The sequence below is a fragment of the Myotis daubentonii genome, chromosome 19 (genome assembly GCF_963259705.1).
Source record: "Myotis daubentonii chromosome 19, mMyoDau2.1, whole genome shotgun sequence".
Classification (NCBI taxonomy): Eukaryota; Metazoa; Chordata; class Mammalia; order Chiroptera; family Vespertilionidae; genus Myotis; species Myotis daubentonii.
This window is the reverse complement of record NC_081858.1, coordinates 26935929-26951553: the sequence shown is the minus strand read 5'-3', so window position 1 is coordinate 26951553 and position 15625 is coordinate 26935929. Positions and strand designations below refer to the sequence as shown.

The following is a 15625-nucleotide window of genomic DNA, read 5'->3' as shown; positions in this document are numbered from 1 at the left end:
CGACTCTGAGGCTCCAAAGCAATGACCCATGAAAGGACTCCAACCCTAAGCATCGTTACAAAGGAAAGCTACTTGGCTTATTAGAAGAAAGACCTTGGTTTGGAACCAGGTTCAAAAACTCTGTTTTCCCCTCCCCCTCTACTGTCAGCAGTGGCCTCTGGGATCCCAGACACAGACCTAGAGATGTAGACTAGGCCCTGCCACCCCTGGTCCCAGCCAAGTGCAGGGATGAGGAAAGAATGGGCAAGGAGCCTGGAGCCCGGCCCCCTGGTGACTGTGTCCTTGAAGAAGGCATTCCAGTCCCTTCCAGTCCCTGTCCTGCTGACAGCCTCCTCTGCTCCCCTCCCCCACAATCCCCCAGGGGCACCGCTGGGGAAACCCAATGGAAGCTCTTAGAAGATAGAAGGCAGATCAGAGGCTTCACAGGACACCCCGAGAACCTGGGTCCCTTCAGAATACAATGCATTTTCTATCCTCCCATATGGACTGCCTCTAGAGCGAGGGTGTCTAGCCTTGCCTTTCAGGTTCTACAGACAGATGGCAGTTTACAACACTAGCCGGGAGAGGGGCCAATAGAGAGTGGCTGAGCTTTAAAAATGTTGTCAAATAAGGACATAAGCAAGCAAATAATCACTCACTATCATCGATTCATAAAAGAAAGGACATTTGACACCAAAATGTAGATAAGATATAACCTGAGATTTAAGACTCATTTGAATATATTTAATATTTAGTCTTATCCTTTCTTTTTTCCACCCAGTTTCTCTGTGGAGAGGAGACTACATCATCACAGACTCACAGTGGGGACCACTGGCCCCAAGTGTCTAGAGGGGGTAGCAGGGAATACAGGTGTTGTCTGGGGCCAGGCCCACCCTGGGACCTCCAGGGCTGAGGAAGGTGCCCGCTGCACACCCACAGTGATGGCCGCTCTGGGCTGGACCACTCCCTGGGAAAGGCAGGCAGAGACCCTGGACTTGATTTTCTCTCCCTGGGCCTCTACCTCAGCCTCCCCGCCTCCGCAGCCCCACTTACCAAACCCGGTCAGGATGAAAGACCCTATGAGCATGATGGCCGTCTGCAAGGTGTCCGTGTAAATCACAGCCGCCAGGCCCCCTATGCGGACAAGGAGACAATGTATCTGACCTCACGCAGGAGAGCAACCAGGCAGCCTACCTCCTGACCCCACTGCTGCCCCTCTCGCTCTGCACACCGTGTGAACACACCCCTCCATCGCCCGCCTCCCCTTCCTTCCTCCTGTTGTCCTGTGACAACAGCCTGCCACCCAGCATGATCCAACATCTCCACTCGTCACAGCAATGCTGGGAAGGCCTTGAGGAAAGGAGAAATGTTTCTCCCTATTGGAGGAGGAAGAGCTCAATGTGATCCTTTTAAGTCAGGAGACGACTCCTCTGTAGTAAGAAAAAGCATCTGGCCCAGCCAGTGTGGCTCAGCGGTTGAGCATCGACCTAGGAACCAGGAGGTCATGGTTCGATTCCCAGTCAGGGCACATGCCCGGGTTGCGGGCTCGATCCCCAGTGTGGGGCATGCAGGAGGCAGCTGGTCAATGATTCTCTCTTATCATTGATGTTTCTATCTCTCTCTCTCCCTCTCCCTTCCTCTCTGAAATCAATAAAAATATATTTTAAAAAAAGAAGATAGAGAGAGAGAGAGAGAGAGAGAGAGAGAGAGAGAGAGAGAGAGAGAGAGAAAGAAAGAAAGAAAGAAAGAAAGAAAGAAAGAAAGAAAGAAAGAAAGAAAGAAAGAAAGAAAGAAAGAAAAAAGAAGAAAAAAAAAGCATCTGCCACAAAATGAAGGCAGGAAGAGCAAAGAGCTGACATCTCTACAAAATGTCTGAGGACATTACCAAATGGACACATTTAAAGGGCTACTTGTATGTTGACTCTATTCTCAGACCCTCTAAGTACTTCTTGTCCCCAAAGCTCATATGAAGCTCCAGCTGAGCAGCAAGTTCCGTCACTGATCCTGGCCCCTGGACTGGGCAGAGCAACCCCTCCTCAGAGGTGCCCCCAGTTGTTACTCATGTCATCAGCTTCCCCTGTCACCTCTTGAGTCTTCCTCTAAAATCTCTTTGCATGTGTCACTCCCTTCTTTCTTCCTCACAGTGCCTCCCAGTCCTGGTCACATCAATTCCAAGACCTCTGTTTGGCTTCTAAGGCCCCTGCCCTGTGACCTCATTTGAATTATCAGGCCCTATCATACCCCGCCCCCCCACACACACACACCTACCTCCCATTGACCACCCTCCTCCAACTAAATGCATCTGCTCTCACCCTGCCTCTGCCCTGCGTCATGCCCATTCCTGCCTCCATTCCTTGCTCTCACCTGTCCCTGCACCTGGCACTCCCTCCCCGACTCTCCCAACTTAGCCAAGTTCTCTCTTCACAACCTGCAAGGGCAAGCCCTGCCCTGGAAGAAGCTATCTTGACTATTCCAGCCAACCTTGGAGTTTTCTGGGGGCAACCCGTATAACTTGTTAGGGTCTGTGATTCCCAAATGATTGTACAAGCCAATCCCCCATCCTCGACCTGTTTCCTGGGTGTATCTCTTTTCCTCGAGAGAAGACACTCCCTTCTCTCCTTCCCAAGTGCCTACCCCTGGACTGGGCTTGAGTCGAGTCATTTGAATAACTCACCTGTGATTGTGTAAATGCCAGTGATTGCCAATAAGAGAAAGATGGCCAGGTACAGATCCAGGCCCAAGGCCAAGTTGATGAAGATGGCCCCAGAGAAGATGTCTGCCTGGAAGGAGAGGAGAGGTGCGTTAGGGGTGAGAGAGACCAGCTGGCTGCAGGGCCAGGAGGTGAACTTGAAGGAGCCACCAGAAGCGGTCTTCTGGAGAATGTCAGCGCCAGTGATTTCTAGGGTCTAGTATTGACCCACACTCATTTGCCCTTTGGCTGAAATACCACAATGAAAGGTTCATCTTTTTAACCCCGGTTAAGAATATGAAAGACAAGTACTGCACAATTCCATGTCTATCTAAGATAGTCAAATTCATAAAATCAAAGACTGGGATGGTGGGTACCGGGTGCTGGGGGGGCGGGGGGGGGGAATGGGGAGTTACTCATCAATCGGCACAGAGTCTCAGTTACGTAAGATGAACAAGCTCTCGGCGTCTGCTGCACAACATTGTACTTAGAAGCCGACAACAGTGAATGGTGCACTCAAAACCTGTGACGGGGACAGCTCACCTGCTGAGTGTTCCTCTCACAGTGAAATAAAAACAAAAGGATACGAACACGCGAGAGTCCTGCTGTCTCCCTAAGCTTTCCACAAGCTTTATTTAAGGTCGTAATAGATATTCTAGGAGGAGAAAAGGATGCTATGGTCAAAGAGGCCTGTGAAATGCCGGATTAAACAACGTTAAGGCAGTTTCTTTACCACACAACTCCTCTGAGCCTTTAATACACAGCATGTGCTGTGAACCCCGGGAGGGGAGCATAGTAAAGGACCCTCCACAAAGATATTTAACTGTGGAACTCTGTTTGCCAAGGAACAATTATTTTTTTGTGTGTTTTTTATTTATTTCGGAGAGGAAGGGAGAGAGAAACTTCAATGATGAGAAAGAATCATTGATCAGCTGCCTCCTGCACACCTCACACTGAAGGATGGAGCCCACAGTCCAGGCCTGTGCCCTGACCAGGAATTGTACCATGACCTCCTGATTCATAGGTCAACGCTCAACCACTGAGCCACGCAGGCCAGGCCAAGGAACCGCTATCGATACCTTGGGGTTCCTCCCCACGAACCTGTGGACTGCTGCTCTAAGCGATTATCCACTGTTTACACCTTTGTGTGCAAAGGTTTTCCAGATCTAGTCCCAAAAGCAAGTTGGCGTGCTGGAGAGTCCCGTGGGAGGGAAACCCCAGCCCCACCCTGGAGCGGAGAGACATTTGAGCCGCTGCAGCGGCTGAGAAAGCAGAGTCCCCAGCTGCCCCTTAGCCGTGCTAAGGGTGAAATGGGCACCGACTCTCCACACTGGGCCACTTGAAACTGTGATGAGTAATCCCAAGGCCCCGCCCGGCCCTCCCATAGCTCGGTATCTTCTCGTAGTTACTCCCACTGAAGGGCTCCGTTCACTGATTTCAGTGGAATGCTGTTAAGTATGATTCAGTAGATTAGCTAATGAGCATAGTGAGCAAAAAATGTATATATTCCAAGATTACTGCTGCCATTTAAAACACCCTTGATTGGTTTATTTTCCAGAGTAGTTAATTTGTCATGCTTTATGACCACATATCATAGCCTCATTCATATTTGTGATAGCCTCATTAATATTTGCCTGGCTGTTATTAGTCACAAATAAATAACACACAACTCCTAAGATAAGCTATACACAAAATCTATAAACACTTATGAGAAGTGCTGGGCTAACAGAAACCTCGGTTTTTATAATACGCACTCTACTTCCAGCGGACTGGGCACATAAAGAATCCTAAGGAAAACTCCCTCATAAATAGGAAAAAACCCTAAGATAAATTCTCCCTCCCATGAGTCACCCCTAACTTCAGGGAGGAATGCCTTCTGCCCTTGGACCCCGAACGCCACCAGGAGCGCCTGGGGGAACCCCAGCCGCGCCCACGTTAGCCTGGGTGCTCCGACATTAGCCTTTGGATCTCCTTGGTGCCCATTGGGTATCGTGCTTCGTAGGGTATTTTTTCCTCCACATCCGGGTGATTTTACACTTTACCAAGAGCGTTTAGACCAGGGGTGGGCCAACTTTTTGACTCGAGGGCCACAATGGGTTCTTAAACTGGACCGGAGGGCCGGAACAAAAGCATGGATGGAGTGTTTGTATGAACTAATATAAATTCAAAGTAAACATCATTACATAAAAGGGTACGGTCTTTTTTTTTTTTTTTAGTTTTATTCATTTCAAACGGGCCGGATCCAGCCCGCAGGCCGTAGTTTGCCCACGGCTGGTTTAGACACATGCATTGTTTGGATCCCCAAAATAAGGTGATGGAACAGGTACACTGGTTCTGCTTTTCAGATGAGAGAAACAAAGTCAGTGACTTGCTCACGGGCTAAAATCCAGACTACCTGTCACCAAGTCTACTAACCTTCCAACAACTTTGAAAGATAAGGGTCCTTCTTTCTGGGATATTTTCTACAGAGGGCAAGGTCTTTTTTAATCCAAAAAAAATTTTAAGTAAAATACCTTATGTATATGGTTTAAAAATACACAACCCAGAAAGTTCGACATTGAAAAGTAAAAGTGGACCCACTTCCATGACTTGGCCCAGAGGTGACCATTATTGAGAGCTTTTTGTTCCCCAGAGAATTTTTTTAATTTCATTTTCCATTTCCTGGAAGAGAAAACCGAGTCTCAGAGAAGTTTGTCCCAAATCACAGCTGGTGTGAGGCAAAGCCAGGATTGAATGTTGGGTGTCCCTGGTCCCAGAGTCTGTGTTCTCCGCACCGTCCTGCTCTGTCTTGGATGGCATGGAGGCAGAGGATGACAGGATGGGATAGGTCATCTAGTCCCCTGTTCCCCTCTGGACCTATTTCCTTTCTTCTTAAAAGGTAGACACTGTCTTGAACTTGGTATGTATTCTTCTGGTCTATGATTTTATATTTTTCTACATATATGTATATCCCTAGATCCATAAAGAATACATTGTGTTTTAAAATTCCTGCTCCCCCAACTTTTAAAACTGTAAAAAGAAAAGTAACGACGGTATTTAAGGAAATCTGGGGGGGGCATCCATAATTCAGTAGATTGGCCCTCAATAAAGAGCAGCTATTGTCCGTCCTGTGCACTTTTCAAGGGAATGATGGGGATGGGAAGTAGGTGGAGCAGGTAGGACACTGGGCAAGGCCTCCACGAAGGAGCCCCAGAAATCACCCAGAGCAGGAACATCCTACACAAAGCCCCATTCAAAAGCAGAATTCCGGAAAAGCTGACTGCTAGGGAATGGGCTCCATCAGGACCTGAGCCGAGGGAGGCTGCCCCTCAGCTACCTGGGGGCTCCCATGTCCTGGGAGGTTTAATCAGTAACCTGAGCAATAGGAGAGTTGGTCGGGAAGGCAGGGAGTGAGGCTGGCTACTCCGTGTCTTTATATGACTACCCCTCTACTCGCTGGGAGGGCAAAAAGTGCCCTTTCCATAGCAACTGTAGTCAACAGACTTTCACCCGCCTGAACTGTGGACTTGGAGAAGTCTTGCTTCTGAGAAGGGGAGTCCAAGTGCCGTGCTCTACGCGTTCATTAAACAGGTGACAGCTCACAGGCTGAGCCGAGGAACTGTTCCCTACCAACTGCCCCCAAGTTCAGGGTGACCTCCCCACCTCCCCGCTTACATTTCTTTTCCTCCTCTCACATTGCTGCCCCTCTCCCCTCAGGAAGGCTGGTTTCTCTGCCCCCCGCCCCCAGTACTTTCCAGTGCAGTGTCCACACATTGATCTCTAATGGAATAGGACTGTAACTGAAAACTGACCCCGAAAGAGGGAAGGAAAAAGTGGAGGAGGTGAAATCATCACTTGCACAGGGAAAGCACAGAGCTACCAGTCAGGGGCGTAGCAGTTTAAAGTAGGAAGCTGGGCAGGGAGAGCACAGTAATCTTGGGCATCAGTTCCAACTCCAAGACAAAACCCTATGGGCCAGAGAAGGTTTTCAATGAGTTGTGTGAAAAACATATGTGCAAGACCATTCCGTGGGGAAATTATACTCTCGTCAAAAAAAAAAAAAATGGTGCTGGTAGAACTGGATAGCCACATGCAAAAGAAAGAAGTTGGACCCCTACCTCACATCATACACAAAAATTAACTCAAAATGGATCAAAGACCTAAATGGAAGAGCTAAGACTATAAAACTCTAAGGAGCTCACATAGGAGTCAATCTTCATGACCTCGGCTCTGTCGATCGATTTTTTTGGTGTCACACAATCAGTGAATTCGGTGACGACTTAAGCATGAGCAACAAAAGTAAAAGTAGATAAAATGAACTCCGTCAAGATTTAAAACTTTTCTGCATCAAAGGACACTATCAAGAAAGTGAAAAGGCAACCTACAGAACAGGAGAAAATATTTGCAAATCATACATCTGAATGGGTTCTACTATCCAGAATATATAAACACACTTTCAACTCAACAGCATTAAAAAAAGACAACCTGTGAAGAAAAGGGAATCCCTTGTGCAGTGTTGGCGGGAATGCAGATCGGTACAGCCACTGTGAAACACAGTATGGAAGTTCATCCAAAATTAAAAACAGAACTGTCTAATGACCCATGGATTCCACTTCTGGGTATCTATTCAAAGAAATCCAAGACTCTGAATTTCAGCGGTTTCCTGAGTCTTTTGCTTTGTTTTGTTTGCCAACCAAAGAAGTTGATTTGCACACTTTTGAGGAAGGAAAAGTAAAGTGAAGAAGGAATACATGTCTTGCTCCAGTGGGTCGGCCCAGAGCGCTGTCCAGTTCTTAAATACACCCCCATGGCCAGCCAACCTCTGAGGAGTCTAGCTCTGGAAATCGGTGCCTATAGCTCCAGGTTGGCAAGGAGACGGGCTAAATGATAGGGAGGCAGTGGACTCACCGAGATCTTGGTAAAAATGTAGAGCAACAGGGACAGGACGGAGAGGTATATCTGGATTCGTTTGCCTCCAAATCGCTTCCTCAGGTACTCTGGCATTGTCACCACCTGCATGGGATGTCAGTGAGGTCACGGCCAGCCAGAGTGACCAGAAGGCCCAGAGCAAGCAGAACAGTGGCAGCCACAATGGTGTCAGAAGTGTGATCTAGGCTTAACCCTTGTTGGTCACAGAAGTTTGTGATGTGGTCAGGTAGCTGTCCTCCAGCCCTTTGCTCATTTCAGTCCCACCTGCCTTACTGCAGAGGTAACTGTATTATCCCAGGACATAGAAGGTGCCCGATAAACACATAACCAAGGAGGCAGATCTGTGCCCTGGAGGAGGTGGGGGTTGTTAGATAGATATTCCTATACAAAGCACCTACTGTGAACAAGACACCATTTAGAGACCTTTTCAATGCACCTAACAAGGTGGCCAGGCTGGGTGTGTGCTTGCCCTGCTCTGCACACAGGCCTTGCCAAGGTTGTAGCTGCGGGCCTGCTCAGCTCTTCTCCAAGTTCCTTTCTGCAAATGCCAACCACACTCTGTCTTGGTCCCTCAACCCTGAGCCTGCTGTTTCCTGGGATCACACAGCTGTCACGGACAGCCTGCAGAAGTTGCACCATCTGCCCTGTGTTTCTTCCATATCGCTTTCAATGGACTTACACGTAGTAGGTGCTCATTATATCTCACTGAAGAGATGACACTAAAGCTGCCTTAGGTAAAATGGCAGCTCTTTCTTCGAGAGTCGGGGCATGCACTTGATAACTGAATGCCAGTTGCACGCTCAGCAAACGAAACTGCAGGCAGATGTGAATGAAGGGGAAGTGTGATCCTTTGCTCATGCTGCTTCCCTTCCGGGGCAGAGGCACACACCACAGATCATGCGCAAAGGCAGGGCAGTGCCTTGTAAATACACACCCAGCCTGAGAGGACGGGATGCTGCCGAGGGCTCTGCCTAGAGTGAGGCTGCTGAGGAAGGCTTCCTACAGGGACGCGGCATGGCTCAGTGGATCTAATTAGTGTCCCTATCGAGGCACAGGCTTTCTCTGCCGTTTATCCTATATAGTCTCCTCTGTCTTCTAGGAGGACTGAGCACGTGTGTGTGTGTGCACATGTGTGTGTGTGTTGATGTGTATGTGTGTGTTTATTTGTGTGTGTTTATGTGTGTAAATGTGTGTGTTTGTGTTTATGTCTGTGTTTATGTGTGAGTGTTTATGTGTGTGTGTTTGTGTGTGTATGTGTGTGTGTGTGTTTGTGTGTGTGTGTGTGTGTGTGTGTGTGTACACGCACACAGTAGATACTTACCCCAGCCTTGATGTAAATAGGGACAAATATCCAGCCCAGCACAACCACAAAAATCAGGGCCTAAAACCAAAAAAGAAATGGAGTCAGATCACGCCGCCTGGGGCCCCGCAGCCACTGCAGAGCAATCCCCCAGCGGTTTCTCTTTGGGCGCTGAGGACAACTCCCTGTGTGGCCATCCGGGCTGGTGGGGTCTTTGCTGCCTGACTGGCCCAAGGGAATGGTAGTTGAGCAACAGTGAAGGGGACCCCTGGTGACTGCCCAGTGACATCGCAACTCCTTTTTCCTCTTCCCTGGTTTACAGGGAGAAAAATACCATTTAGAGACCTTTTAAAAAATTAATAATAATAATAATAATAATAATAATAATAATGGGGATCTGGTGATAAGCATTTCCAAACCTCCAATCCTCCAATATGGCTGAAAGGGTAGAGGAGTGCTTGGCTTTTTAAGAGAAGAAAGAACCACTGTAGCCTTCATATCAGTGGTTTTCTCATGCTACTCTGGTGGAAGGGGAGCAGGACCCGGGGCCCTGAAGCGGGGCTGCTCCTTCATCTGCACCGCAGGGTGGGGGGAGAGGTTCCCTAACACCTACAGCATCTACCCCTGAGCATAGGTTCAACCGGCTGACTGACTGCTAGAGCTCCTTCCGGGCGCCAGGACACGGAGTCTCTGATGGTACTCACATTCCATTCAAAGCCCCCGGTGGCGATGCCTGCAGCTGCTCCCGTCCCGGCCAGCCCCACAAAGTGGCCACTTCCGATGTTACTGGCGAAGAGAGAAGCTCCAATCTGGAAACACAAAGATAAAGGAGGGTGAGGACGCCGTGCCCCATCGGGACACTCGGGGGCGAGCCAAGGAGAGAAGAGACATGCCAGGCAAGAGGAGGACAGGAAAGAGCAGAGACGGGCCAGGAAGTTGACTGTGCTGGAGGTGACTGTGGGGACTTGGGTAATAATAGTGAAGATGAAAAGGAAAGGATTAGAGGAAGGGCTGGCAGGCTGTATCCCCAAATCAGATCGTCTGTGAGTCCTTTGTGAGCCCAATGCACAATAGTGAAGAAGACCTGGGAAGCCCACAGCCCATCAGGCCTCCCCTGGAAGTCAGCCACTCTGAGATCAGAGGGAAAGCAAAGACCCCTGAGCGGGAAGGTCGTCATGGTGGAGAAGCAGGACCAAGGTCAGAGTGGCTGGAGTGTGGTGAGCAAGGAGCAGGGTGGTGTGAGATGAGGCTGGAAAGCTAGGTGGGGATACATCCCATAGGTCTTTTCAAGCCAGGATAGGAAGTGTAGATTTTATTCCAAGTGTGATGGGTTTCAAGCAGGGCAGGGACATGATCTAACTTGCTTTTTATTTTATTTTTTAATATATTTTTATTGATTTCAGAGAGGAAGGGAGAGGGAGAGAGAGATAGAAACATCAATGATGAGAGAGAATCATTGGTTGGCTGCCTCCTGCACGCCCACTCCTAGGGATCGAGCCCGCAACCCCAGCACGTGCCCTTGACCGGAATCGAACCTGGGACCCTTCAGTCCGCAGGCCAACCCTCTATCCACTGACCCAAACCAAGTAGGGCTAATTTTCTTTTGAAAGATTGCTCTCAAGCCTGTGGAAAGTGTAGTGTTGGGGACAAGGGAGAAAAGAGAAACCATGCGGGAGGCTATTGTTGCCTCTGGGTGAGAGAGTGGCAGCAGGAGAGATGAAGACAATCGCAGAGATTAGGGTGTGTTTTAGAAACAAAGTTGAGGGGCCTTGTTGATGGGTCAACTGTGGGAAGTGATGGAAAGAGTCATTCAGGGTCACTCCTAGATTCAGGATTTGAGTAACTGGGCAGACACCATTAAGAAGGGGAAACTGTGTACTTTGGTTAGTGCCACTGAAGAGTTTTAATCTTTGGTCATCTGTACTTTACAGTGTATTGTACAACATAGGCACGCTTGCCTTTGCTAAAAGAATAGGGCCGGCTAAAATTTGCACAAGAAATAAATTACTATTGCCTCTGCCTGTAAGTGGAATTCTCAGGGTGTGAAAGTTCTATTGGCCCAGACTGCATCTTGTCCTCCTTGTAACACAAACATTAAAATGTTTTATATGGCCGAAACCGGTTTGGCTCAGTGGATAGAGCGTTGGCTTGCGGACTGAAAGGTCCCAGGTTCGATTCCGGTCAAGGGCATGTACCTGGGTTGCGGGCACATCCCCAGTGGGAGATGTGCAGGAGGCAGCTGATCGATGTTTCTCTCTCATCGATGTTTCTGACTCTCTATCTCTCTCCCTTCCTCTCTGTAAAAAAACAATAAAATATATTTTTTAAAAAAATGTTCAGAGAAAAAGAAGAAACAGGGAGAGGAGGAGGGGGAAGAGGAGGAGGGGAGGGAGAAAAAGGAGGAGGAGGAAGAAGAGAAGAAGGAGAGACTGGGAGGAAAACAGGCTATTTAGAGATCCACCTTTTTCTCCTCAAAGCTTCATGGGGATAACAGTCCACTTTAATCAAAGTTCCCTCAGGCCTGCAGCCTGCCCGTCCTGACCCATTCTCTCTTCATTTATCACTTGATGAATTATTAAGCCTAATGTACTATTAAGTGCATAATTACCAGTAATGATTAACTGCATAGAATAACCTTAAATTCAAGAATCCTCTCCAACATCCCCCAAAGGGGTGCACTGGACTCTAAGCAGTTACAGGCTTCCTTGAGGTACCGCCTCACCACCTGATGGGATGGGGACCGGGAGAGCTTTGGGGGTACCCAATGAATTGGGTACCCCCAAACTCACTTCATTTCCATCAGGGGTGCTGTTGTCCTCCCAGTTGCTCTACTTGGCCTCTTCCTGGACTCCCTCCCTTTGCCCATGGCCTGCACTCAATCATTTACCAAAGCCTGACTCTGACCTCACAATGTCATGGGAATCTAGCACTTTTTATATCGCCCTTGCTGGCTGTCATGATCTCTCTACAGTGTCATGGCAACAGGTTCTAGATGATCACCAGTCACCCACACCCACACTCCCACACACGGCCAGTTACCTCCCCAAAGCACAACTCTGATCATGTCTCTTCCCTATTCGGAGACCCTCCCCAGACCCCCAAACGGACCTGCCAAGCAGGCTTCTTGGCAACTCCAAGTTTAAAGACACAGTCCCTAAGAATTCAGCAAGGTTTCAATAGAAGTCCCCTCCCTGATGTGGTAGCATGAGCTTGTAAATTAGAGTTTGAATGCTTTCTGGACCTCTTACTATCTGGGTGATCCTAACAACTATGAGCTTCAATCTTCTCTCATGACAGGGTTGTACAGGAGCCAAATAAAGTCACGAATCAGTCATGACTGACACTCGGCTGGCCCTCCATCAGTTCCGTCCTCCTCTCCAAGGGGACAATCACTTCACCTTCAAAGGCCATTTACAAGAACTGCAATGAACACTATTTTGGTCTGAAGTATGCTCCCCCAAGATGGATATGTTGAAGCCCTAATCCTCAATGTGACTCTAGTTGGATATAGGGTCTTTAGGAGGGCAGTTAAGGTTAAAGTGGGTCATAAGGGTGGGTCTCTAATTTCATTGGACAGGTCGATGCGCACACAGAAAAGAGGCCAGGTGAGTCCTGAGAGAGAAGGCAGGCATCTACAAGCCAGAAAGAGATAGGTCACCAGAAACCCACCCTAACAACACCTTGATCATGGATTAATAACCTCCAAATTGTGGGGGGGAAAAATACATTTCTGTTGTTTAGGCCACCCAGTCTGTGATGTTTTGTTATGGCAGCTCATGCAAGCTAATACAGATGGACACCATGGCTTTATCATCTCTCTCCCACGCCAGGTCTGCACACTGCCCTCCCTCTGACGGGAGCTCATTACCAATGCTTTCATCACCCTGATTTCCCAAAACACTCTCCGAGCCCACTCCGAGCCCACGTTCGTGCCCATCCGTGAATCGTGCCCCAACCAGGGAGTCACCCAGGGGCGTGTTCTCTGTAATCTCCTCCCACATTCCTTCTGAACACAGGATTGCAGATTGGATCTAAAATTTGCCCAGCTTGACCTTGCTTCTGACTAACTTCTCTGCCAGCCTTTCTCATCCCCTGTGTGGCTCAGGCATTGCAAGCATTCAGGTGGTTTTGCCGTCGCTGTGCAAGATGAGCCGAGTCTCACCAAACCCAATAGGGCTGTTTGATAGCGTGGTAACTGGTGGATAACATGATGTCACATCGCAAAAGGCGAAAAGACTGTGTTTGCCTTTGACTTTAGGGAATTCACAATCACATTTTACTGCCTCCATTTCCTATCAGGACACAATTTTTTAGCACCACGCTCTAACCAACTCAGCTAACCGGCCACCCAAGGACACAATTTTTTAAAACCTTCAGCAAGAAAGGGCAACAATGCCAGAGCTGTGTCAGAGTCACTCACACAGCCTGAGACCTGGGAATAAGTCATGCAGGGAAGTTACCTATTTCTTTGCAGGGGGAGAGGTTTATAGAAAAAGACATGAAAACGTCATTGAATGCTAACTAAAATTTTGTTTTGTGTGACAGGAAACAGAAAATAGACATCTTAGCCCAGGCATCTTATATTAGAATTATCTTGGAAATGATTAAGGTCAACCTTTCATTTTCAAGTGAAAACAAAGCAATAGCCCAGAGGAAGAAAGTAATTCAAGTTTACACATTAATTTTATTTTTACTTCCATACCCTCAGGAAAGTAACAGCATGTGTACACTCAACCACGAGCCCAGGAGTCAAGAATTGCCGACCACACGTTGGCTGACCTTGGCCTGAAATTCCCAGGAGGCCCCAGGGCCAGCACACCGTGTGGACAGCTTCAGTCCACAATGAGGCATCACGCAACCACCTCTACAAGCGACACACTCAAGAGGCAGACTCAGCAGGCACCAAAGCCCCGCTGTAGTAAGTCCTGCTCCGTGGTGATCCTCCATGGTGGGCGCAACCAGTCCTTGTAGTCACTCAGCCTTAGGAGTAAATCCCATTGATGAACCAACAGCAATCAAGGCTTAACTATAACAGGAGGGCGTACCCAGCTCACATGGGGGGGAAGGAGGGGAAGGGGAGAGGGACCACCTGGATTGCCCAGCTCAGGGAACAGGGCGACTGTTCCACTGGACCCTACAGGACACCTACTACATAAGGCCACTCTCACAAGGCCAGGAGACATAGCAGCCCAACCTAATACATAGAAACAAATACAAGGAGGCTGCCAGAATGAGGAGACCAAGAAACGTGTCCCAAATGAAAGAACAGAACAAAACTCCAGAAAAAGAACTCAACACAATGGAGACAAGCAATGTACTAGATGGCAGAGTTCAAAACACTGGTTATAACGATACTCAATGAATTTAGGAGAAGAGTAGATGAACTTAGTGGGAAGTTCAACAAAAAGATAGGAAACAGAAACACAGAGCTAGAAAGCCCTGGCCAGTGTGACTCAATTGGTTGGAGCATGGCCTGTACACCAGAAGGTCACAAGTTCGATTCCCAGTCAGGGCACATAGCCAGGTTGTGGGTTCAATCCCTAGTCGGGGCATGTGCGGGAGGCAACCAATTGATATTCACTCTCACATCAACGTTTCTCTCTCTCTCCATCCCTCTCTCTCTAAAATCAATAAAAACATGTCCTCTGGTAAAGATTAAAAAGACAGAACTAGAAAACATTAAAAAGAAGCGGTCAGAAATGAATACATTAACTGAAATATTCAAAGTGATAAAAAGCAAGGACCTACAACCATGACTACTCTACCCAGCAAAGCTTCATTTAGAATTGAAAGACATATAAAGACTTTTCCCACACAAGAAAAAGCTCAGCCAAACCAGTAATACATGAAACGTTGAAGGGTCTTCTTGAAGAAGAAACAGATTACAAATATTAATAATAAAATGGCAATAAATACATTTCTATCAACAACTGAATCTAAAAAACAAAATAAATGAACAAACAGAACAGAAGCAGGCTCATAGATACAGAGAACATTTTGAAAATTGCCAGATGGGCAGGAAGTTGGGGGAATGGGTGGAAAAGGTGACGGGATTAAGAAGTACAAATTGGCCGAAACCGGTTTGGCTCAGTGGATAGAGCGTCGGCCTGCGGACTGAGAGGTCCCGGGTTCGAGTCCGGTCAAGGGCATGTACCTGGGTTGCGGGCACATCCCCAGGAGATGTGCAGGAGGCAGTTGATTGATGTTTCTCTCTCATCGATGTTTCTAACTCTCTATCTCTCCCTTCCTCTCTGTAAAAAATCAATAAAATATATTAAAAAAAAAAAGAAGAAGTACAAATTGGTAGTTACAGGATAGTCATGGGGATGTAAAGTACTGCATAAGGAATATAGTCAATAATATTGTAATAACTATGTATGATATCAAATGGTGCAAGATTTATCGGATGACCCCTTAGTAAGCTGTATAATGTCTAATCACTGGATTGTACACCTGAAACTAATATACTATTTTATGTCAACTGTAACTGAAAAATAAAAAATTATTCACAGTAAAAAATAATAATAATTGCCTCCGTCAATGAACAACATCTGTGTGTGTCTTCTTAACATCAGAGGCTGCCAATTTGATAGAGCGCCCTGTATCACACTTGAAAGCACAAGTAATGGTGTGGACCCCCTCTTCTTCCCTTCTGACATGGTTCTCATCTTGATTCTACCAGAGCAAATCATGTGACCGTGAACCAATCACTCTACTGCCTTGTGCCTCTGTTTCCTCCACTGAAAACC

The 15625-nt window shown here is 47.7% G+C and overlaps 1 protein-coding gene across 2 annotated transcripts in view; it reads right to left on the bottom strand.

Moving 5' to 3' along the window:
* The window catches only part of SLC5A1 (solute carrier family 5 member 1), a 38340-nt gene that overhangs the window by 11717 nt on the left and 10998 nt on the right, over window positions 1-15625 (bottom strand). For both annotated transcript variants that reach the window (XM_059676518.1, XM_059676517.1), the window contains exons 3-7: window positions 9581-9685; window positions 8898-8957; window positions 7556-7660; window positions 2654-2759; window positions 1033-1113 (exon numbers count right to left, since the gene is read on the bottom strand). In XM_059676518.1, the coding sequence (XP_059532501.1) occupies window positions 1033-1113; window positions 2654-2759; window positions 7556-7660; window positions 8898-8957; window positions 9581-9685 (457 nt within the window). The remainder of the gene's footprint in view (window positions 1-1032; window positions 1114-2653; window positions 2760-7555; window positions 7661-8897; window positions 8958-9580; window positions 9686-15625) is intronic.